The 25,543-nt window shown below is 42.5% G+C and overlaps 1 protein-coding gene across 1 annotated transcript in view; it reads left to right on the top strand.

The window, feature by feature from the left end:
• Positions 1-22,371, top strand: part of NRCAM (neuronal cell adhesion molecule) — a gene marked incomplete at its 5' end in the record, with an annotated part of 72,910 nt that extends 50,539 nt beyond the window's left edge. Inside the window, 5 exons of the mRNA XM_080818182.1 lie at positions 3,813-3,932; positions 6,987-7,115; positions 9,850-9,981; positions 10,728-10,806; positions 19,890-22,371. Of these exons, the coding sequence (XP_080674308.1) occupies positions 3,813-3,932; positions 6,987-7,115; positions 9,850-9,981; positions 10,728-10,806; positions 19,890-20,127 (698 nt within the window). The 3' untranslated portion in view covers positions 20,128-22,371. The remainder of the gene's footprint in view (positions 1-3,812; positions 3,933-6,986; positions 7,116-9,849; positions 9,982-10,727; positions 10,807-19,889) is intronic.
• Positions 22,372-25,543: the final 3,172 nt, after the last annotated feature.

Consider the following 25,543-nt stretch of genomic DNA (forward strand, 5'->3'; position numbering starts at 1 on the left):
TGTACATTTTTTTTTTAATTTTCTTACAGATTTTAAGAAATGTTAATGAAACCCAAACTTACAAATATGGAATTGTAAAAGGAGCATTTAAACCGCTAAGTAGAATCCAGAACAATCCGGTGGCTGTCCTGGGCCATACTCACCCCCTCCCTTGCCACGCCTCAGTTGGGCATGGACACACTCCTGAGATCCTTAGGAATCACTTATCTGGATCCATGTCCTCGTTCGGGTAAAGCCTTCAGTGTCTGTGTAGGAATCGTAGTTGTTTAGGGGCATCTGCGCAATTTTTGTGTCCCTTTAAATAATTTCAGCGTCTGGGATTCTAGAGAATCAACCTGTGAAGGCATCTATAGAAATGATCTGAAAACACATAGCCAATGGATTTGCGTTCTGGGCCAGTGTTGCTGATGGATGGACACTGCTTTACCCAAGCCTTTACTTGGTACCAGCCATCAGAACACTCTTGGGAGGTGACCAGTTGGGGTACAGGAATGGGGAGAGACTAACAGGTCAAGGGCAGAGCAGAGCTGGGCACCAAGGGGCTGGTGAAGAACCGTCTCCATGGTGTAATTACCACACCAGAGTTGTCCCACCACTACAGATGCAGTCAAGAAACAAGGAACAGCTGAAGAAGGTGTAAACAAAAATCAAGTTTTAAGTTTGACTGGAACAACAGCAACAAAATGACTATAATGAATTCCATCAGTTCAACAGCTAATGTCTATCTACCCCATAAAATGCACCAGCCTTCGTTAAGGCACTGTGTACCAAGACAGTAAGACAGACCTTGCTTAAAATGGGACCGCTGAGACCAACACATTAAAAATAAAGAATAAAATAAAGAGTAAAAATAGGGGCACCTGGATGGCTCAGTTGGTTGAGAAATCAAGTCTTGGTTTCGGCTCAAGTTGTGATCTCATGGGTTGTGGGATCGAGACCCATGTCAGGCTCGCTGATCTTGCTCTGCCCCTCCTCCCACTCACCCTCTCTTGCTCTCTCTCAAATACATAAATAAAAAGAAGGGTAAAACTAGATGCTAAACTGGTAATTTGAACAATATTTTATCTAAGTATAGAGGAGTGAACTCTTTGTTTTGCCCAAAAGGATCAGGAAAAATTTCACGAAAATAGTAATACTGAACTGGCCCTTGATAGATATATTTGGACAGATGAGTCAGAGGACTGAGGTGCCTAAATTCTTGGTAGGAGGCATAAGCAAAGGCATGGGCTATGAAAATCCACAGGATGTTTCAGTTTTCCCCAGAGATGTGACCAAAGAGGAAGATGAAGCCAGATGTGAATGATCATTAAGGACCACGAATGTCTTGCTAAGGAAAGAGTGTTTACCTGTGGGCAGAGGTGAGCCATCCATGATTCAAACATGGAGATATAGGATCACATACTTAGTTCAGGAAGCTAAAATGCAGGTGGCTACACGGACGGGATCTACAAAGAAAGACTTAGGGTAAGGAGAGAGATGAGAGGCAGCTTTTGCAGAAAGCCCCAATGAGAAATGACACTCATAGTCTCTGGGCTGGCACGTCCAGAAAGTGGATGAGTGGAGGGTAAAACAAGGAACACTGGAATTCTCCATGATAAAAGTACGGTATCTTCTCTGGCTGGCTTTAAGAATAAGCTAAATGCTCTTCTGTTGGAAGCATCTCACTGTGCTTCTGCCTTGACATCTCCCATCAATACAAATTCCTCAGCTTTGTGATTCCAGAATTTCTTAAAAGAAAATGAATGTTTTGCCTGGGATCTTTACCACTGATGTTTTACTTATGTGTTTGTATTTACTGTCTCTGTTGACTGATCATATTCCTCTTATTATGTACTCCTTTAAGAGGAAAACCTCAGACAATAAAATCAAATAGGTCCACAGAAAAGGACCCTACATAATTCCACAACCAGCTTCGCTCTCTGCTGTTTCCCACCCTTCGCACAGGGGGGTACCTGTACACATAGGATGGTGAATTATATCTCAGAGGTCAAGTGCATTATTTCATTTCTTTACTAGAACTCACTCATCTTACTTTTTTTAAGAATTTATTTGAGAGAGCAAGCGAGCATGATCAGGGGGAGCAGCAGAGGGAGAGGGAGAAGCAGACTCCCCACTGAGCAGGGAGCCCGATGTGGGGCTCTATCCAAGAATCATGACCTGAGCCGAAGGCAGATGCCTAACTGAGCCACCCAGGTGCCCAGAACTTACTCAACCTATGATAGGGTTACATCCCCATAAACCCATATTAGTCAAAAATACTCGAAGTAGTAAATGCATTCAGTGCATCTAACTTACCGAAACTGGCTTATTAGCCCAGCCTACCTTACAACCTTCCTCAGAACACTTACATTAGCCTACAGTTGGGCAAAATCATCTAACACAAAGCCTATTTGATGAGGAAATGTTAATTGTCCCATGTAATTCATTGAATACTGCACTGAAAGTGCAAACAGAATGGTTGTGTGGGTACAGGATGGTTGTGAGCGTGCAGGTTGTTTGTTCTTGTGATCATAGGGCTGAGGGGAGAGCAGTGGCTGGCTCCCCATCCAGCATCGTGAGAGTCTCATCCCACAAATCCACTAGCCCCAGAAGAGATCAGATTTCACAGTGTGGTTTCTACTGAACACTTCCTGCTTTCACATCATTATAAAGTAAAAAAATCCAAAGTCAAATGATCGTTAAGTCAGGGACCGTCTATATCTCTCTTTCTGATCCTAAGAAATTCTATTTCATTAAGTTAATTCCAGGAGAGACCTTTAGCTTCCAAATTCTATAACATAATTGGGAATTTAATCTTAGAGTCTAAGTCAGCCCTTGGACACCTGATTTACTATCTGAGGACATTTTCTCTGGGATAATACACTGATCTTGTTTTTGTGACTACCCAAGTTAATGTATCCGTAAATAGGTCATTTTTAGTTGAAACCGTTGTGAGAAGGTTGAGAGAATGGTCAGCCTCAGAGAGCCAAGTAATGTCCTTTATTGGCTATAGGTGTCACCTTTACTCAGTAGTAGGCATAGGGTGTCCCATCATGTCCATAATTTGGTGTTTAAAGAAGCCATTTAGGTTGTACTACGATTTTCCAGAATGTGACATGTAATAAACACTTAGGTAAGATCATCTGACTCTCTGGGGTGTGTCACACTTCTTTGATTTCTTCTTTTCGAGTTTCTGATAAGCATGTTTGACAGGTCTTTTTGCAGCTTCTCTTCCAGTGTGTTCTAACCATCCAACAGTCTCAAAAGCAGGTGTTCCTCCCCAGGAGTTCCTGAACTCCCCACGGGCAGGCTCTTAGAGAAGTCTGTGACTCACAACAGGTCAGAAGCCACTGTTCAAGTAGCATAACACAAAGTCTTTAAAGACCCACCCTGGGCTGATCAGTAGAACTAAGAAACAGCTGCCTAGTATTGGGGTTGACCTTGCAGGAAGATTCTGCTATCTCTGCCCCCAGCATTGCTCAGCCACTCCCCTCCCTGCCCCACATCAGTAAGTGAGGGCTCAGGATTCCTGGGACTGTATCTAATGGACAACAGTTTACATCATTTGGGACCCATAGCACAGAACTCATTGATCTGGACATTGTACATCATTATTCCTGATTATTCATTCACATCCTATCACTGCTTTTATAAATGACGACTCTTTCTGGCACGGAAGTGAAATACGAGTGAGCCCTAAATTTCGGCAATAAATCTAATTCAGTTTTATTTGCACAATCTCAGAGGACTTCCTCTTAGTTTATATTCGTGTGTTGGACGCTGCAGATCGATTGCTTGTTTGTTTTATTCCTCTGTCGTGTGTTTATCTTAAGCCGTAAATCCCGGGATCGGGAAACTTACTACCACAGCAGCGGAGACCAGGGCCGGTGTCAGCTGGGAGTCGGAGGGGCCAGAGCCCGTGAACTTTTATCTTGAATACGATGTGGCTGGCAGTAAGAAGAAATTTCATTGCCTGGTTGTTAATTTGGGGGCTGCATTTTAAAAGAGTAAGAATATTTTTAAGACTTTACTGTGGGTCATTCTGAAAAATAACTTGATCCAATTAAATGAATCCTGTTTATCTAAAAAAATTCTAGTGAACTGAACCATCAAACTGTATGTTTTATACATCACTGGAAGTCTCTTTTGTTCCTTTTATTCAAAACAAGGGCGTACTATGTTCTGTTGCATATGTTATTTTCATGTCATGGTACTTAAAACTGCTCTATACCCACAACATATAAACAAGAGTAAGGCAGCCAAAATTGTGTTTGTCGGTACAAGTAGGAAGGAAGAACAGTCTGTTCAAATTGGACTTTGAGGTAGCAACAATCAAACTGACTAGTCATTATACCTGTACTACCCAACAGAATTTTATCAGAAATTGCAGAACAATAACACTTGGAGGGAGCATCCATTACGTCTCCATGTTTAATGCATTCCCTAGTCTGGCACCAGTGTATACCCTGTGCACGCCCACCAGGAGGTGGGGCAGCTTTAATTTTCAGGGGTTGATGAAAACCCGCGGCCCCTCCCCAGTGCAGCACGCTCTGCACGGAATAAACTGGGTGGCCAATGAATGTTTGAGACAACATGTTGAATGTTGCCCAACTTTCTGTTCAGGCCTTTATCATGCAAATAAATATTTTTAGAAGTAACTATTCCTTTAGGAAAGTGAATACTCGGGAGAGGTTGTATCTATGACTTGGACAAACTTGAAAGCATTTAAGTGGGGCGCCTGCGTGGCTCAGTCTTTAAGTGTCTGCAGCCGGGTCAGGTCATGATTGCAGTGATTGAACCCTATGGCAGGCTCCCTGCTCAGCGGGGAGTCTGCTTCTCCCTCTGACCCTCCCCCACTCATACTCCTCTCTCTGTCAAATAAATAAAATCTTAAAAAAAAAAATGAAAGCATTTAAGTTTACCAAAAGATTCATCTTGTGAGCCTCAAAAAACAATTCTTTCCATAGCTCACTTAAACTATTTAATGTAGAACAATTCTTTTTATAAAGATCATTAGAGAAACAATAATATCTAAGGCAAAGTGCAGAGAAAGAAGTTTCCTTTGCATTAAAAAGAAGATTTAATGCAATGGGAATGTCTACAATTAATGTGCAATTTCTATATCCAGTCAGTTTTTCTTTGAGGATGTTTTCATGTCGTTTTCATTTCAGTTGATTTATCTGGCATGGCTAGATTTATAACCATCTAAAAAGATAAACCTAAGCAGTCTAGATTTTGTCTTTAGCATATGAAGATTTTTTCTTGTTTAAAATGTTAAGCGACTTCCGGTTCCTCAAAATATTCAAATTTGTTGTTTTTGCAAAGTTCCCATAGACAGAGAAGAGTGGAGGAAAGAAATTGTAAATGTTCTCAGAGCTTCTTTGAGTGGAGTCATCCAATGCTTCAGTGGAGCATAGAAGGTTTGAGTTGGTGCCGGGGGAACTCGGGTTTTGTGAGTTCAGGGGATGTGTTTGAGAGAGCCCCAGCTGGAGGCAGGGGCCTAGTGGAGTTGGGTTATGGATAGGACCATGAATGTCTTTCTGTGGGGCCCAGTTGGGTTGGGACTTGGGGTTTTTAATTGTCTTTGGCTCTTATATCAAATAGATTACAGAATCGGGCTGATCACCTTCTAATCACGGCATAGACTAAAACCATTACAAAAACAGAGATAGAAATGATTCTTCACTTACATTATTTCAGTAATTCAATTTTTCACGTCCTTTATCCATGTGAACTTTCTCTTGGAGTTAGGATAATTTTCAAGATGCTTTTGAAGCTAGAATGACTCCTTGATAGAGTCACAATTTTTTATGTCACAAGGGACTATAATGGGGCACAACCCTGCCAGTCTGTTTAGAGGACTGACGTAAAGATTATTATACTTAAATAAATGAGAAATTGTTCAAAGCACGTATCTCACTGTAACCGCACCAAATCTGCCTGCCTGCCTAATTTTTGTTCTTTGAACAGTATCATACTATGCGACAAGTGATTGAAGTTTCTAAAATAAAGATACTGTTCATGTAAGATGCAAGAATATTCACACTAACTCACGAGATGGAGAATAATCCCTGCTTCCCCAAATTAAAGAAGGGCGCGTGGCACAGGCTCATTCTATGATTCATCCGTCTGTGTTACTTCCGTTCTGTCGCCCCATGTGTTCTTGAGAAGATGCTGCATTCGCTCTAGAAACCACAGGCAAAATGCTTTTTGTGTGTGTCTTTCATGACACAAGACTTATGATTTTCAAAGTCGCTTAAAGCCATGCGTCATATATAAGATCTACATCACCAGTGGTTTTAAAACAAGAAAGCAAAAGTAATCCTCAGTAACGTATCCAACCACATTTTAAGCTATTCGTGAGTGAAAATTATTATGTTTAAAGAGAAAATCACTTCTCCGTAATTTTGTTCCTTGTGTTTTCACAACCGCGTGTGGACAGAACTCTAGGAAAACACTCCATTTGGCTGAGAAGAGGAATCATCAAGTCCGAGTTAGGATTAGGTGTTTTTTGTTAGCGATGGCTTTTCATTCCAAAATACGAAGAGCTCAGGGAGACGTTGTGTCCACTGATAGCTGGCAGGTTGACAACAGTCCCAGCGCCAGCATTTCATCAGCTCGAATCTCAACCAGGCAACTGGCTTCCAATGGCTGCTCTTGTTCAGTCCGTCCCACAATCCTACGGCGAGGGGGCGGGGGGGCAGTGTTCGTTCCTACCCAGGCGTCAGGTCAGTGCATGTCACCCGGCTGGAACGTGACGGAGCTGGAGTTGGAGGCTCAGCCTTCCAACACTGGAGGAGAGGCTCTCACGACACCCTCCACCCCCGACGAGGGTCACCGAGCCCACGCCCTGGGGGAAAGTGACCACTTTGTTTGCCACTCGGTGTGTCTGTCCAGCTGTTCTGGACCCCTGAAGGCTCCAGTGTTCATCTAGCCTGCAGCTCAAGCTCGAATTGGATTCTATCTATGACTTCAAATGTGGCATTTTTTGTCCTTTTATGGGACAGAAGGCAAACCCTTTAGAAAAATTTTGTCCTCCAGTGTCGTTATACCTACAATGCCAGCTGCAGCTGGCAGCTGGTTCAAGGAGGACCATCGTCACGGGCGGGCCGTTCTTATGTGCCAGCAATGGAGAGGTAGGACGAGGCCACAACCAGTTACTGTCACCTTTGACATATAAACATAACGATGAAAAAGAGTAAGTCTTGATTAAATCCTTAGTTAACATATGACTTCCAGGAGCAAATAGTGTTAATTCAATACTGGCTCCAAACTTTGGCCAAGGGAATGTTTTGCTCTTTCTATACATTTATAACTATTTTGATTCAACAGGACATTTTTAGACTTAACGGATTCTTCATCAATAGCCATTTATTCACTCTGTCCCTTCCACATTACTCTGTTATTCTAAGCATTTCTTCGGAGACCTACGACCACAGAGCACAGGTTAGCCAGTAGACAGCAAGCAATGTGCTGGCGGAACACTGGTTAAAACTGACTTCTAGGAAACAAAGCAGATTTTATTCCTTGGGCTTATTTCCTTTTTTCGTATTCTTTATATTTTTCTATTTGTTTAATTTATCACTTTATGGATTACTCAAGAAATATATGAACATAATTTTATTATAAAGGTTTAAGTAAAGTGAAAATCCTCTTTAACTCTGCTACTCTATCCTATAAGTACCTGACCAGTGAAACCCGAATTCAAGAAGAAAAAAACCCCACAGGCTTCCGTGTGCGTGTGTGTCTGCGTGCACATGTGTGCGCACATGCATGTGCGTATGAGGCACAATGGTGGCCATGACTTGGGTTTGAATGTGTATCTGCAGTTAAGGTGGCTTCAGAGTGTCCTGGGAAGAGTTGAAGTCTCTCATAGTCATTCTGGGCTTTAGGTCCCTTCTTCTATGGATGAGAAGTTAAGAAAAGTTATTTTACCCCGATGCTTTTCTGGCTCAGTTTTGGCAAAAAGGCACACAACCAAAGACCATGTACAAATTTGAAGGGGGAAAAATGTATTGCCAAGGAGTATGTAATGATGGACTTTTAAAATCCTTTGCCTGTCTCAGGATGGAGAGTCCCTCTAGCCTTCTGTTTTTCCCAAAGACTTCTGCAGATCTGAGGTCTGGGCTTGTTTTCCGGAATCTGTGAGAGGGGTAGAGTGTAATGGCTAGTATCTCGGGAGTCAGACAGACTCCGTCCAACGCCAGCCGTGGGGCAAGTTCTTTCTGTTCCCGGGGCATGGGTTTGTTCCTGCTGCCCACCTCAAAGCATTGCTGTGAAGATTAAATCAGATGTTGCCCTCAGCACAGTGCCCAGCACACGGTAGGAGTTTCGGGATGTTAGCTCTCATTATCTCTGTCTTCCATCTCCATCATCATTGACATGATCAGGGTGTGTGTGTGCAGGAGAGCAGCATCTAGTCAGGATACAACTCAAAACCCTTGAATCAACGAGGCACCCATGGCCATCGAGAGCAAGGCTACTGACCCTTGATCAATAATCCAGAGGATGTATTTCCACTTCTCGTGTTATTTCTTAAACACACACACACACATTCTTCACATCCTTCTTCATGCTTGATTTTAAGCATTTCACTTTTCTCCCTCTGCTTTGTGTGGAGGAAAATAAGGCAACGCGGTGCGATATTGGCCACCGAGGGCGGAAGCTGGGGTCTTTGTAGCCATGTGTTTCTGCATCCAGAGATCACATATAGCCAACCCAACGTGTTAAATGCACGCAGAAGAAACTCAGTCAAATTAAAAGCATGATATAGACATGCTTGTGAATCTAAAGAAGAAAACCTTTTACTTTGATCACGGTCAAAAGAAAAAAATAGAGTCTTTTTAAAAAAAAAGTTTCATACTAATTTATTTAATTTATTTAAACAAATCCTCATGGGCATGTCTGAATAGCCATTGATGCTGCACTTTGTCCCATTTGATTGATACTTTAGAATAATACCAGAAATGCTAATTACTCTGTTTTTCTTAGGAGATTTGCATACGGGGACTAGTTGAATAAGGGGCTTCACGTTTATTGACTCAAAGAGAATAGATGAAGACAAAGACTATGTATACATGTGAATGAGTATTTTCTCTTTAAGCTGGTCATTTATTCTAATAATGATTCCGCTGATTAAGATACCTTTCAAAGTCTTTTAAATGGATCCAAAGCAATATTGAATATCGAATATTGATCCTTTCAGGGCAAATTGGATTTTTCAGAAATTTCCAAAAATATTTTAGAACCAACTCTTGTAAATGAGATGAATAACAAATCTAAGTCATGATTTAGGTGCAAATTGAGATGTTATATAAAATAATAAGGCTGGCTATCTTATGCAGACAGGTTTCTTGGGTGGAAAGTTTTCTGTTTTAAAAGAAGATTTCCAAAACATTTTGAAAAATGGCAACATCGTTGCAATGATATGTTAGCCTCCAAAAGCAGTTCCTTTGAAGGAAAAATACTCCATGAGATGTATACATTCTGTTCTGTTTAAAATTGGTCTTACATTCTTATCATTTTACTTAATGGACAGTTTATTTGTAGACAGAACTTTTAAATCTGACTTGGGACTATGTTTCTACTGAGAATATATAGTGAAAATTGCTGTGAACACAGTGTTTAGCAGGATTTGTTAGCATTTGATGGTATTAGGGTTCAGATTTCGCTACTTGAATTTTTTTGATTAATGAAGATTTTTCAAAGTTTTTATGTAACTCCTGATTGATGACTGGCAGATTTCAATTGGGGGCCACGTGTAAAGTGTATAAAAGCTCACATACTATGGTAGTTTTTTACTTCAAGAGACTATGACAGTTCTCATCTCCCCCTTAAGCCATGCCCCTGACGCCCTGATCTGTTTTCCAGCAATGGCGAGCCGGCAGGTGGATATTGCGACTCAGGGCTGGTTCATTGGTCTAATGTGTGCTGTCGCTCTCCTGATCTTAATTTTGCTGATTGTTTGCTTCATCAGAAGAAACAAGGGTGGTAAATATCCAGGTAAGAAAGAAAGAAAGAAAAATTAAAATTGCCTTACAATGCTGCATAATTATTCAAAACTATAAAGAAATAATGAGAGTGATCATGCAGATTGCAATAAGCATATTTTCCCAGAGCCAGAAATGTGGACTTTCTGTCCCAACTAGTTTTGATGCCTTTTTTTTTGTCTTTTTTTGTAATGGGAACCTAAACGTTGTCATGATCCGAAGGTATTTGGGGGAGTAAATTAACCTGTTCTCTGAAGATATTAGTGACTCTGCTTACTTAGGCTCCACCTAAGTCCCAGGTGCTACACATAAAACCAACAGGCAAAGGGTGAAGGTATGTGGCATCTTCTAGAGGAAGTACTGCATGGGCTGAGTCTTTATATCATAATGTGTAACATTGCTGTTCCTCTATGGCTAATGGTTTTGTTCAATCCAGCGGATCCAATGAATTTATATTTTCTTTCCCTGGCCATTTCCCGTTCAGTGGCCAGAAAAAAAAATCCGCCAAAGAAGAGATGTGCTGAAACCATTTGTAACCTTGAATGTAAGTAATAAATAGATGGGCCAAATAGGTTGTCTCGAAGAGACTAAAACAGCAAAGTATATGCAGGGCCACATAACCCATCTGCTGGGGTAGGACGGCTGCTGGGTATTAGAATCGTTTTCTACCACGATACATCTCAGACAGTGCACTCTTTAAAACTTTGAATAAGGAAACAAGGAATCAATAGGTAATATTATCCCTTTGAAATTTTTTAGTCAAAGAGAAGGAAGATGCTCATGCGGATCCTGAAATCCAGCCCATGAAGGAAGACGATGGCACTTTTGGAGAATACAGGTGAGCTGTTGCTTCTCAGCCTCCCCTCCCCTGCCCCGCGCGGCACACGCCCCGCGCTCATGCCAACTCCCGCTTATAGGATGGGGCCAGAAACAGGTTCTGTGGCATTTCCTATTTTCCTCAAATAACCGTTTAGAAACACTTCCATGTCTACATGGCTACACATCCCCAATGAAAATATTCTCACTTTTCATTAAAAAATAAATTTCCATCTTAGTCCCAGGTTTGGGGACAGAGTGCCTTCCACTCTGCCATATTTCTCCAGAAGCGTTGTTGTATTGCTCAACCTAGGAAGAGCTGGTGTGTTATAATAAGAGTTAAAACAACACTAAAGACACTACACGGCTTGCATTGTGACGGAAACTACACCCGTCACTTTCTAAGTAATGAGTTTATAAAATTGGTGGTACTCTTTTTAATCCTGGATTTGATGCTTGTTTTTCCAAAAGAAATACCTATATCCCATCCATTAATCATGAAAGGACGGCAAGGCTCTTTCAGAAGCTATAAATTGTTAAGACTGCCATAGCCCTCTAAGGCAGTGTGCTAAGTCACAGAACTTTGATTATACATTCTTGGCTTGGCTCCATCATTAAGGATAAATTTTAACATAACCTAGTGCTAAGTAATGAAAGAGAAGGGGGGAGACCGAGGGAGACTCTCTAAATAAAGATATTCTCGCCTAGGATTTATATGTCTTTTTAAAAAGAGAGAGTTGATTATTTTGGATATGTTTAAAATCAGAAACAAGCTCTATATTTATTCCTTTAAAAAGTTGGGATTTGGGTGTTCCAAAGGAATTCTTCTATTTGTAAAATGCTTTTATTCCTTGTTTTTTTCTATCAGCCTCTTAATTATAAAAATACGGTCTTTTAAATATGCCCTGAGCCCAGATTGAGCCTTTTTTGGCAGAAAAAATGCTTTTAGGTGAAATGAAATATCTCCTTATTGTGATTGCCAGATGACATTTATAGATATTTGTGCTAATTTTTATCCATCTTGGAGCTCATTTTTCGTATTTCCACATCAATATCATGAGGGGCTAAGAATGTCAAGGATAAGAAACATGATACCTGATTGAGAAAAACCATATATTTTAGATACATTTGGTGTCATATCAGTTTCCACGCAGATACAAGTGTTTGGGCTTCGTGCCTCAGCACCTACCCCTTCAGGAACTCTGACCTTCAACAGAGATTATTATGATTTATAAAACTTCTCAGAATTTCTGTACCTTGTGATGCAGAAGGATGTCTAGTGAGGGTTGTCTGGACGTCCCATGTTGACTCTGGGACTCAAAATCTGTGGAAGGTTCCTGGGCCACCCTCTCCCCTCCACTCTCCACAGCCGTGGTAGTCAGTGTGCAGACGGCCATAGTCTAGGGAGGCCATGTGTGACGCTGGGTGAGGAGCAGTCTTCGCTGGTTTAATTCACTCTTCTACCTGTTCTTCCCGTAATGCAGGTGAGGCAGTAATGACTAAATAGCTTCTTAGGGTTCCTGCAGCTACAATGTTACACAAGATAGGCACACCACTCCCTTCTTTATGGCGATGAAGCTACGTCTTCAGCGTAGCCTGAAACACCAATATTGGCATGAACTGGAAAGAAAGCATGGTGCCTCCTGCATTCCCCATGTGGCGATGGATTCCTGTTGTCCATCATCACGCTTAAATCAATCTGGCGATGTGCTGCTCGCCTCGTGCCTCTCAAATGTCAACTTGCTTTTCTGGTGGTGTGAAACCAGGGTCTGACGTAACCTGACCGTCTCAGGGCAGCCATGCTGCCTACTCCATTGAAATGTGATGGAAATCAAGGTGGAACCGGAACTAGCTCCCAATCCAGGAACTTCATTTTACCGTCAACCCAGCCCTACCCTTGATTCCTTTAGATAAGGCACTCAATGTATCTGGGGTCTCCATCTCTTTCATCTGTAAAATAATACAGTTGCTCAAATATTAGATGATCACTGAAGGCTTCTAGTTTCTGTGATTTCTAACCTCCTCCACAAGATGTCTACTAACTACCTTTAATTCAATCTGGGGTTCCAGAGCAGTACCCGAGCAGTACATGGCAAGGATTTGGCAACTGGCCTCATTATCACTATGTTTACATTTCTTTGGCCATATTTCTTTGTCTTGGTGTTCATTCATATGTGATATTTTTGTGAAGCGTTTTCACATGGTTGTCTTTAACTCATGCCTTGAGTTCCTCAGAAGAGAAAGACTTTTCTTTGGGCCTATCAGGTACAGACCCATTGGTTCATGTCACACATGTCACACATGTCACACATGCAATTACACTGATGTGGGAGGTACCAAGGGAAGGTTCTGACCGGTGTCTAAAGCTTAATACACAACCCAGTAATTCTTTTACTTTAACCAAAGCTGTCAGTCCATGAGGACAGTCAATCCCACAAGTGAAATCACTTTCCCAAATACCCAACTACCCTTTGCTATGGCTGTGGCTTCATCTTGTCACTTCTTGACACTACCTCAGAAGTTTTCCGCTGTGGATTCTTTTCTAACTTAAAAACAAAAACAAAAACAAAAACTTTTTAGTTTCTTATATGTTACAATGAATGAAAACGGTTCCAACTGTTTATTCCAACAGATTTTTTTTTTAAATAATACATTGAATTCATTAAAGTGTCATTCCCCTTCCTAAATCACCAAGGTCCCTTCTTTGTTTTGCACCTTCTGGAAGTTTTGAGCTCTGTATTATTTATTGATGCTTATTCTTTTTCATTCTGAAAATAAATTAATATGTGGATCACACACCGACACAGACAAAATTGAGGCTGTTACTAAATGTACATCAATTCTGTTTATGATTTGCTCATTCTCCAGCTTGAGGATGGAACAGTTTCTACATTGTTGGCTCTGAGCCAGAGGATATTTCATAGTGCCAAGAAGGATGGAACTTCAATGGCTAAATTTGATTTTTTTTTTCCATAAGCTGTAACCTTGTGCCCTCCCTCCAACTCCCACCCCCCAAGCAGGGACCCTCTGGTGGAAGCCTGCAGTTTTCTTTGTTTGTTTCTTTAATTATACAGACAGTAGGATCTGCATCCTTACTAGCATATAGAAAAATCAGAGAAACAATGCAACCAACCGTGTAAGTATTTTTTTTTTTTTTATTCTCTAGATCCATTCCTTCAGATACCAGAATGAACCTAGGTCATAAATCCTGTGGCCATGGTACTTGAACCCATAGCATATGTGGAGGGTCTGGGCACAGGAGTCTTGTCCTTCCAGTGAACATGGTCCTGTTCCAAGCATGCTAACCCATGCTCGTTGGGCTTGAATGATGTGACGATGGGTCACGTGTGCTGTCTACTTTAGATTTATTCTGCTCACAAACATAGACTGGTATGTGAACAGTATAAATAATGATGGACCTTGGGGCGCCTGGGTGGCTCAGTGGGTTAAAGCCTCTGCCTTCGGCTCAGGTCATGATCCCAGGGTCCTGGGATCGAGCCCTGCATCGGGCTCTCTGCTCAGCGGGAAGTCTGCTTCCCCCTCTCTCTCTGCCTGCCTCTCTGCCTACTTGTGATCTCTCTCTGTCAAATAAATAAATAAAATCTTAAAAAAAAATAATGATGGACCTTTAGAAGGAGTGTTTGGGTCGTGAAGGTCACTCGAACTGCAGCAGGGTTTGGTGGGTTTGGTGGTGGGATGGTGACCACAGGAGAGTCAGACTGAATGATCACAGATTTGTCTGTCACTCCTGGACTTTGGTCAGTAGACGTTCAATGGGTATGACCTGTGTGCATAACACCGAATGAAGGGCTGCTGCAAAAAAGAACTCCTTAAAATTTACCCTGAGGGTAAGGCAAAGGGAAAAAAATACCTATACTTCGATGCTTTGTCAGACATCATGAAATTCACAAGGAATGAAAATTTGCTGATGCTAGAATTCTGAAAAATTTCAAAAAATGTCCACCATCTCTTCGATTGTGGTATTACAATGAATTCATTCATTCAACCCGTATTTATTGAGTGCCTACTTTATGCCAGGCTGTGGGGATCTTAAAAATGATAGAATGTTATCTCACTAGATTATAGTCTAGCGAGGGACACAGGGAAGTAAACGGACAGTCAGCATCGTGTGAAAAGTGCTATGAAAGAGGTACGACTCAGGCTGGAAGCCAAAGTCTACGGGGTGGGTGGAAGGAGGGTGATGAGGGAAGTCCTCCCAGAGGATGCGGCACAGGGACTGTTTCTACGCCATGATGTGAACTTTCCTTTACGCTACAAAACTATCTTCATTCATGGCTATGAGGGTCAAAAAGAAAATTTGGAGCCATATTACTATTTTATGACTTATTTTGAAATTTGTTGAATCTTTGTCCTTAACTGTTCTCGTCAAAGGCAGGGCTGAATATTTTTAATCTTTGAATACCGTGTAACTAAATAAGTGTATGACTCTTCAGTCATCCTCCGTAACTTCTCAATTCCTCTCGTTTGGGAGGCTTCTCTTTCACAATGAAACTTGACTGAGCGACTTCCCTTGGCACGATGTCAAAAGCGAGTTTGTTTACTATTTCATTAAGAAATTCATCTTTGAGTTGAAAAAAGCCAAGCATTAATACACAGGCTTATAACCAGGCCTCACCTCTGGAAAGTTCTAAGTAAGTGTGTTACACAGAGTATTTGTGAGAAAAAGAATGTCCCTGAGGTGGGGACTTGGGGTGGTGCGAGGAGGTGCGATGGTAGAGTGATGAGTGCTTCTATCTGTTGGGCACAAGTCACGTGCCACGCACTGTGCTGGTGTCTCATGTGAGTTTTTTTTTTTCCCATTTAACCTGATTCTAATGGAAGTGTGACATTATGTTGCACCGCTTTTTAAAAACCAATCTTAGAAAGACAAGTTTTCCTGGAAAGATTCCATGTATGGGTAGAACACCCCTCTTCCTTCTCTTCTTTCAAACGCAGCCAACTTTTCTCTCTCATCCACTATGATCTTTAAGATGGAACGGATGTGGGGTGCCTGGGTGGCTCAGTTGGTTAAGCATCCCACTCTTGATCTCAGCTCAGGTCTTGATCTCAGAGTGGTGAGTTCGAGCCCCGCCTAATGTGGAGCCTACTTTAAAAAAAAAACCTAGAATGGATGCTTCTAGGGAGCCCCTTCTTGACTGGTCATTATTCATAACTAATAGGATTGTGTATGTAAAAATCCAAAGGAATCAGGAAAATATTAGAATTCATAAAAGAATTTAGTGATGCTGCTTGATGCAAAATTAACATGAAGTCAATTTTATTTCTATGTACCAGCAAAGAGTTGGAAAATAAGATTTTAAAAATAATCCCAGCTACCATAGGATAGAAATATGATGTAGGAATAAAGCCAACAGAATGAGTTCCCAAATATTTCATGATCCTTTGTTTGATTTGTCTATCTTTGCACCAAAACTATATTATCTTAATGCTGTAGCTTTTAGTAGGTCTTGATATCTGATAAATCAAGACACACGCCCCCAACTTTGTTATTCTTCCTCAAGAATTTTTTAGGTATTCCTGGCCCTTTTGTTTACACATGTGGCTGAGAACCAGCTTGCCAAGATCCATGTAAAATCCTGCTGGGTTCTTATTGGAAATAAATTGAATTTAAGGCTAATGTAAAGAAGGTTAACCTACTTACGATATTTGAGCCTGCCCATGCACACTTATGGCATGTTCCTCCATTTATTTAGTTCTTCTTTAATAACTGAATTAAACTTTCATTTTCTTCATAGAGACTTAAAACATTTTTATTGGTTTTGTTCTTATATACTTCATATTTATATGATGTAACTGGAATCATTTTTTAAAATTTCGTTTTCCAATTATTTGCAAGTATGGGGATAAAATTGACTTTATGCTAATATAGTATTCAGCAATATTACCAAACTCTCTTTTTATTCTAATGTTTGCCTGTAGATCCTTATGAGTGTTTTACTTACGTGTAACCTTATCGGTTATGAATAACGACATATGCCTCCTATTTCTTTTTGCACATTGCTTAGTACTTTCAATGCAGTTTTGGTTAGAAGTAATGATTGCAGGCATCCCTACTGTGATTTCTGACAGGAAACAGAAGTCTGTCAACATTCACCATCAAAGATGATGTTTACTGCAAGTTTCTTGTGAATATCCTTAATCAGGTCAATTAAGACCCTTTATATTCCTAGAGTATTGAAGTTTTTATTGTGAATGGGTGTTGAATTTTACCAAATAACCTTTTTCTGGATCTACTAAAATAATCATTACATGTTTTTTCTTCTGCTAAAGTGGAAAAACATCAATTGATGTTTTAATGCTGAAACAAAATTGTATTCCTTGGAATAAACCCAATTGGTCATGCTATGGTATCCTTTTAGTAGATTACTAAATTCCACGGGTTTCCTTGGGATTTGCACATCTAGGTTCCTGAATGAGATTTGCCTGTGATTTCACTTTCTCAAAGTGTTCTGGTTGGGTTTAGGTGGCATTGTCATATTCGATTCACAAAATGATGGAGGAGTGGTTCCTCTGACGTAGCAAACGTAGCATGTCCACAACTGAACTACTCACCTTCCACCCCAAATATGCTGCCCTCTATAGTAAGGGTAATTCCCTCCTTTCTGTTGCTCAAACCGAAAATCTTGGTGTCATCTTTTTCTCTATTATTCCACATCCAACCTATCAGAAAATCCTTCCTGTGCTGCTTTTAGTAGGTCCATAATCTAACCACTGTCTGTGACCCTGGCGTTCCACTCTTGTCCACGTCCCAGTCATCTGACTCCTGTGTTTTTGCACTAATCCCCCTGATCTAGCCCTGCTACCTCCTACTTTAATTTGGCTCTCTCTCCCCTTCAGTTCCAGCCACACAAGCTCCATTCCTAGAACACTCCAGGCTTGTGGTCACCTCAGGGCATTTGCACTGCTCGCTGCAACTGCAGGAATGGCTCTCCCTCCAGCTATCCACCTGGCTATCTCAACTCTTTTAAGTCTTTTCTCAGATGTCATCTCTACTGAGGCATTCCATGGACACCCTATTTCAATGTCAGCTTCTACACCATCCCCTGACACCTCCCATCCCCTTTACGGAGTTCCGTATTTTCCATAGCACTAATCACCTTCTGACACACTAGCGAGCTAATGTTTTCATACGTTGGTTGTTTATTTTCTGTATTTGCTCCCATTAGAAGTAAGCTTAATGAATTCGGGGTTTCATTCTGTTTTGCTTGCTGCTATATTCCCAGCAACTAGAATGGTATAAGTGTAGGCACTCAATAAACATGTATTAGATGTGTGAATGGTTGAATGTGTGGATAGATGGCTGGCTCAAAGAACCGCCACGGACTAGAGTTTCCTGTAGTGTGTCCCTTGGAACACTGGTCCTGTACAGTAAAATGAGTAAGTGGAATCCAGGTGACAAAAATCTGCTCATTACTGAACACTTCGATGGAATTTAGGGCTCACCAAGTCAAGAGCAATGTTTTACAGAAAGTATTCAAGCACAGCCTAGAGGTTAATGATCAAAGATGTGCACTTTATACTCACAGCAGGTTGGGGATTAGATGATTAGACGCTCTGCTCCCCAAAGGGCCCCAAACACAAGTCACTTCAAGGTCCTGTGGTCCTATGATCCCTCCCGGGTTGTCAATTAGCAGAGCTGATCATCTTGTTTATTGGGCCTGTGACGAGAGCTTGGGTCTTGTTGTGACTGGTAATTTCTAGAAGCAGACCGTGGTGTCCTGTTAAGCGAGTATCATATTTGCAGTGTTGAGATTTTCTTCTTGGAGAAAAATTGAAAACCCTGGTAGGATTATTGGCCAAAGAGCCAGAATATTTGTGCATCTCAAAATGTGTGTATCTTGGCTAGAACAAAGTCACTGTCAGAGACAGAGGGAGCAGTAAAACCCTGGCACAAACTGCCAGGGGAAATATGGCCGCTGACGCAACCCCTTTTTGACATTATGCGTTTTCGCTTTTTACTGATATTGCTTTATGTTTCCTATTCTGCCTTGCATTTTTTGGCCTTCGGAAGGAAACAGAATGCTCTCGTGACCTTTTTTTTTTCTTTTTTAAAACCGAATGTCACCTTTTCAAGAGTCCGTCAGCGTGCATGCCTAGTGACACGACCATGTGGGGGGTGTTCTAAAACATGCTCCCACTCCTGGATATTGTGCTAAGGGATTTCGTAGAGAAATAACAGGGGAAAATTGAATTCTATCACATTTTTAAAATTCTTCTCCTCGGATTCCCATCCAACACAGATAGGCCACATACCACACTGGGAGAAGAGAGCAAGGAGATAAAATTTCCTCTGACATTTTTTGATTTACTCATGTTCTTTAGAATTATATGGACATGACATTAATAGTACAAAGGTAGTGCTTGGAAGTTCAACTGTGTCTCTTTCCAAAATTAATCAATCTTGACCCATTAACTAAAATTCTGACAGAAAAAAAATATTGTTTACTATCAGTATAAGGATTTTGCTTTTCTTCTTAGGCTGTTTTCATTTGTTTCTTCTGCATCCTTTTAACGGAATTTCTAGGTCTCTTGAAAGGTAAGGTCAAAGTTTAGAGCCTGGCCTGCACTCAATAACAAAATTATTTGAAAAGTAGGATTTTGCTTCCTCTTGCTCAGAAAACAGAACTCCTCATGTTTCATACTTAAACAAAATCATTCTCCATTCATATCCAAGGAATCCGAGAATCTCACACAGTTTAACATACTAACTTCTCTCCTTGCCATAAGCTTTTCCCTCCTTTTGAATTCAAAGTAGTGATGATTTTCAACTCTCCTCAAGTCTTCCTTTTCGAATGCCTGTGGCCACCTCTCAGTCGCTTCTAAATCGGGAGTGGGAATCAGTCACTGACACTGACACATGCGGTGAGAAGCCATCCACCTACTGAAGACTTCATGATTAAACCATTCCTGCACCTGATTTTCATGCCAACCACATACCAGCCATCAGAGTCCATGTGACGATTAGATTTGGCTCGCGAGGCTTGGGTCTCCACCCGCTTTATCGTAACCCGCATGCATGGTCTTTAAGAAACAACACTTGACCTAAATGCCGATCCCGACGAAAACGTTTTCTCTTTCTTCCAGTGATGCCGAAGACCACAAGCCCTTGAAAAAAGGCAGTCGGACGCCTTCAGACAGGACAGTGAAGAAAGAAGACAGTGATGACAGCCTCGTTGACTATGGAGAGGGAGTGAATGGCCAGTTCAATGAGGACGGCTCCTTTATTGGACAATACAGTGGTAAGAAAGAGAAAGAACCGGCGGAAGGAAACGAGAGCTCCGAGGCACCTTCTCCTGTCAATGCCATGAACTCCTTTGTTTAATCTGTAAACTCTCTGCCAATATCCCATTTCTCTAGAATGTGTCTCTTACGCACTTGGTCTGCCTTCTCATGCTAGGAACACAGAGGCAGGAAGGGTTGTGTTCTGCCGTACCTTAATATTATGAGAGCGGTGCAAATATATACATAACTCAGATGATTTGTTCATGTGAACGGCAGTGCAAAGTGCATCCTTTTTCATTCGAAATAGGTATTCTTGTTCAGAACTGATAAAAATACTACAACACCATCAACCGATCACGTTATTTGCTCTTTGGGTACAGTTCAATACGCTGCATGAAAATTGCTACTCATGAAGGAATACCTGTGTACCTTGTTAAACATGGTTTGATACTTTGTGGATACTCTCCTCCGCTGAACCCCCTGAAATACCAATTCCGTTTTCATTGTCAAGAGTGTTACTGTAGTATTCTCTAGAACTCCAATGTCTTTGTGGACATTGTGGTGACATTGGTGACTCTATGTCTAGCTGTCGTTAGTCTTTTTGGGAGACTGTTAGCAACAGTATGTACAGGATATCCTTGCTACATGAGTTCACGACGATGGTCGCATTTGCAGATGCCTTTTGCTGAGGCTCTGTGACCGGCCTCTGCCCCTGTCACTCCGTAGCCTCCTTATTTCTCCGGGTACTACCGCAGCACAGTGTTCAACTTCTCACACCTTTCCTACAGTCAGTTGTTCTTAGGCATAAACGATGTGTATTGCAATGCGTTTTGGCACAGAACGCCAGACCGGAAAAATCGAAAACGAATCACTTCACTTCCAAAAACGACTCCAGAAAGCACAGGGCAAGACACGTGCAGTGCCTTCGGACCAGAAGCATTCCATAACACGCTGCCTTCCGTGGCGGCCAGCCTGGCCGACGCGGAGCCCTAGCTTCCTGTCGTGCTCCACAAGTAACTTCTAGAAAGCAGAGGTCCTAGAAGCGGCCAATGCTGAAAGAAAGGAAATGTGAACATAAAGTCAATTAGACAGTGGATGGAAAGGAGCATTTCCCCCATACATATAAAAAGAAGCCTTAGCCCCACCTGGAGGGCATGCTGGTTTTGTGGGCTTTTGTGATTTCTGTTCAAACAAGCCAATTGGTTCAGAAGGCTGTTGATTTGAGAGGGAATTTGGGGGGAGGGGGAGGTATTCCCAAACTGGAAGCAGACAACAGCATGCCAACAGGAAAGCTTTTCTCCAAGCCTTTTGAAACTCTCCGCAGCATTAAACAGCGTGTACGCAAATTGCCATGGACACATTTCCGACACTCAGAAATCTGATGAGTGCTAACAAGGCCAACAGTCCAAGGGATTGCATCCGCAGTTTCCAGAACATACACACACGTCCTACCGTAACCACCAACGATATCTGTCAAATGGTTTACCTCCAAATAGGAAATCCTCTAACAACCTATGGTTGAAGGAATGCTCAGTTTCATTTGCCAATAAATTGGTTTCTCATAACTTGCATCAAGTTTAATTTTAAGTAAAGCTTTTTATATGTAGATATTTTGTTGAATCTGTAAATACACTGAAAGTGTAGATGCTACATGCTTCAAGGTGTTGCCTACGAATAAACACGCAACCGATGTTGACGTCGTACTATCTAAGAAGTTAGCTCATGAATACAGTGCACGGGATTGGAAAGCATTTCCTTAAATGCCTTTTGGGTTTTTATTTTCCCTTTTTTGCTGTGAAACTGAAATAGTGAATGCTCTGAGATATTAACAGTGAGTTTCTAGATGGACTCCTCGGAGCTTTGCCTGTGGGGCTCAGTAGGCATCTTCGCTCTATGTAGGCAAAGCCCAGTCTGAAGTCATCCCAGGTCATGATGGCCCTAACTATGTCCACGGCTCCATATTCCCTTTTCACAGACCAGCCGTGTTAATGGAAATACGGAAAGACAAGACAGGCTTGCCTGGACAGCAGTGAGCACAAAGATAAAAGTGACTTTAAGTTTGCTGGTGTTTGTTGGGGGAGGGGACAGTCAAAGTACAGTTTTTACTCTTCCGTAACGGTAGACACTAGAGTTATCTGTGCATGAAGGGGTCACCTCTGTAATAGTGCAACAGATTTTGTATTAAAAATTAAATGTGGTTTTAAACATCCCTCTCTCTTTTGTAATAAGTCATGTTCCTAGTGGAGTGTGAATGTCCAAAGTAACGGTGTATTTAAACGTACAGGCAGATATGACTGGATTTCCATAAAAAAAATCACTATTAAACCATCTTGATCTCTTTGTGATCTTGAACTTTTTCCATCTTTCTCCTAATGTTTTCAAATAGTGCCGATTTTTATTTTTGCCTTCGAAAGACATGCAGAGAAAATTTAACACAAAACTGAGAACAGTAGACTACGGAGCTAATAAAACAGGGGACGTGCCAAGAAATTTGTAATGAAAAGCAGGTGGAGATATGGCCAGCCTTTTGAGAAACGGTCGGAGAAATAAGGTGCTGCTGCCTTGGCTGAAGTGGGACCTCCATGGGCCTGGTTCCCAGGTGCCCTCGGTCAGCCTGTCCGCGTGGCCGGACTTCGCCCTCCTCAGCCCCGGGCAACGTGGATTCCTTCCCCTCTCCACTCAGTGCGGCAGTTTGCACATTTGCAATGATACGGGTCTGTCACCCACTCCCTCCTCTCCAGCCCTGTCGTTCCCAGTGTCTCAGACACCACACCGTCACTCCCAGCTGTGTGGCACGGAGGGCCTGGCTCATTGGAAGCCTGACCACAAAAAGCAGCGGTCCACTGGGGCCTTCCCGCTCGGACAGCTTATAACGGCCCTGATCTACTTTTAGTGCCGGATTCTGGAAATGGCTTGTGGAGGCAAGGGAGAGAGATACAAAGAATTCTCACCCAGACTAAGCCGATCTCTGTCTCATGGGATCTTTTTCTACAAGCTACCACCAGAGGGCTCCCGTGCTTTAGTCAGCGCAAAAGAAACTGCAGGAAAATGAAGCCTCTGGAGAAAGCAGCGCAAATCACTTTTCATGATCAGACTGTGGTCTGGCAGGGCAGAGGATGAGTGCCTGCTGCGCCTGGAGAAGATGGGGATTTGCAACCTTCTCTGACTGGTTCACACCTTCCGGGGAGCCGGTATGAGTCGCTGTGATCCTTGTGCCTCTTCTTCCTCTTTCTGATTGCTGGTGGCTGATCAGCAGGAGGACGGGGAGGAGGAGCGAGCCCCTGGCTCCCACGAGGCCCCCCATCACTGCCACAGGCTGGTGGGGGTCAGGATGGCAGCAGGTCTTTAAAATGGTGTCCCCTCTTCCCCGAGAGCCACCAGTGGTCCGATGTTTTGCGATTGGATAACACAAAAGGCACAGTTTAAGGACAGTTTTTATTTCTCACTAAAAAAAAAAAAGGCAGGCAAGGGAGAGAATACAAACAAATGGTTCTCAGGTTGAGCTAGAAAGAGACCAGGATGGACATTCCGGCTCTGCCATCAACCGTGACCGTGTAGAGGTCCCCCCCACCACCACGACCACCAGTCTCCCACTTCTTCAGGTCTAAGTTTCTCCAACTTCAAAACGTCAGAGAGCAGATGATTTCTAGCATCCTTTTGTTTAAATCCTACGGTGCCCAATTCCCCCTCCCCCCAAAACACTTCTAGCACTCACTATAGCCACGTATTTTGCTAAGTGGGGAGGGAACAAGATGAGCAAAACCAGATGTGGTTCCTGTGCTCTCCAGCGCCTGTTGTGAGAAGACAGACAGGAACCAAATAATCACCCAAACGAATGTGTTAATTCCAAACCAAGATGAGCCCTATGAAAAGAAGGCACAGGTTCCATGAGAGCAAGCAGTAGAAGGAGCTCACTGGTGCCCCTTCTGACTGGAGTGGTCGGAAAGTCTTCCCTAAGAAAGCAGGAGCTGGGTGTTGGGCACAGGAAGGATCCAGAAGGAGAATGTAGGACGTAGGTCTGTACAACAAAGACCCTTGTGCCTGGAACAAAGGTGGGGCCCTGGCCAAGCTGGGTCCCAAGGACCACAGGACAGGTTTTCATCTTTATTCAAGGAGCAGTGTCAAGTGTGGAGTAATTGAAGGGGTTGAAGCAAAGTGTTGTATGATTGGATTTGTGTTCGGGCTGGAGGCAGAATTCAGGAGATTGAGCGTGAGGAATGCGCTGGAAGAGGAGAGCTGGAGAGACTGACAGCCACTGGGGAGCTTCACAGAAGTTTAGACAACAGGTGATGGGGGTTGGACCCGGATTATCCCACTGGAGATGGGGAGAAGTGGGCGGGTCCCAAAGCCATTTAGGAAGAAAACTGAGGGAGCAAGAGATTCGATGTCGAAGGTTGAGGAACAGGGAGGTATCAAAGACAGCTCTTCGGTGTCTGACTTCTAACCAGATGTGAAGGTCACTGAAAGGGAACATCGGGAAGGAACCAGATTTGGGGGTAAATCATGAGTTCAAGTTAATAAATTAGCTTGAAAAACCTCTGAGACATCCAAGTAGAAAGGACTAGTAGAAATTGGATGCATGGGCTTAATGTTCCTAAGAAACTTCTAAGATGAGGAGTAGTAACGAAGCCGTGAGGCAGGGATGAGGTTGCCTAAGGAGGAAATACAGGCAAGAAGGCTAAGGAGTCCAGCCTATTGAGAAACTCCCACGTACAATGGACAGGCAGAGGCGGACGGAGCTCTAAAGCAGACCAGGAAGCAGAAGCCAGAATGCGAAGAAATACGAAGAGTATGTTGTTCTGGAACCCAGTGAGAGACCACTTCAAGAATGGTGTCACGTAATGCTGAGACATCAAACACTTCTTGGATTTGAAGGCAGGGAGGCCATCTGATTGCTAGACTGTGGTGACGGTTGCGGAGAGGAGTGAGTGGAAAGGGGAGGAAACAGATGTGCCATTATCCGTGTGGATAGCCCACATGTACCTGGGCTCAGTTCCTTCTTTCTTCCTTACTTTAAAAAAAAATATGTTTTTTTTTTAATTTTTAAAGATTTTATCTATTTATTTGAAGGAGAAAGAGGGAGAGAAATGCAAGCGGGGGAAGGGGCGGAGGGAGAGGGAGAAGCAGGCTCCCTGCTCAGCAGGGAGCCCAATGCAGGACTCGAACCCGGGACTGTGACCTGAGGCGAAGGTAGATGCCTAGCCACCTGAGCCACCCATTCATCCTGGCTCCTTTCCTTGGCATCTCTACCTGCACAGTCACATAATCTAAGCATCCCGCTCCCTGCCCTCAACCTTTCCCCCAACCCAGTGCCCCTCTACTTTCTCTCAATCCTTCGGCTTATCCTTTATTTCATTTTTTAAAAGATTTTTTATTTATTTGACAGAGAGAGACAGCGAGAGAGGGAACACAAGCAGGGGGAGTGAGAGAGGGAGAAACAGGCTCCCTGCTCGATCCCAACACCCTCGGATCATGACCCGAGCCGAAGGCAGACACTTAACAACTGAGCCCCCCAG

Source organism: Martes martes (genome assembly GCF_963455335.1).
Source record: "Martes martes genome assembly, chromosome: 11".
In the NCBI taxonomy this organism is placed as follows: Eukaryota; Metazoa; Chordata; class Mammalia; order Carnivora; family Mustelidae; genus Martes; species Martes martes.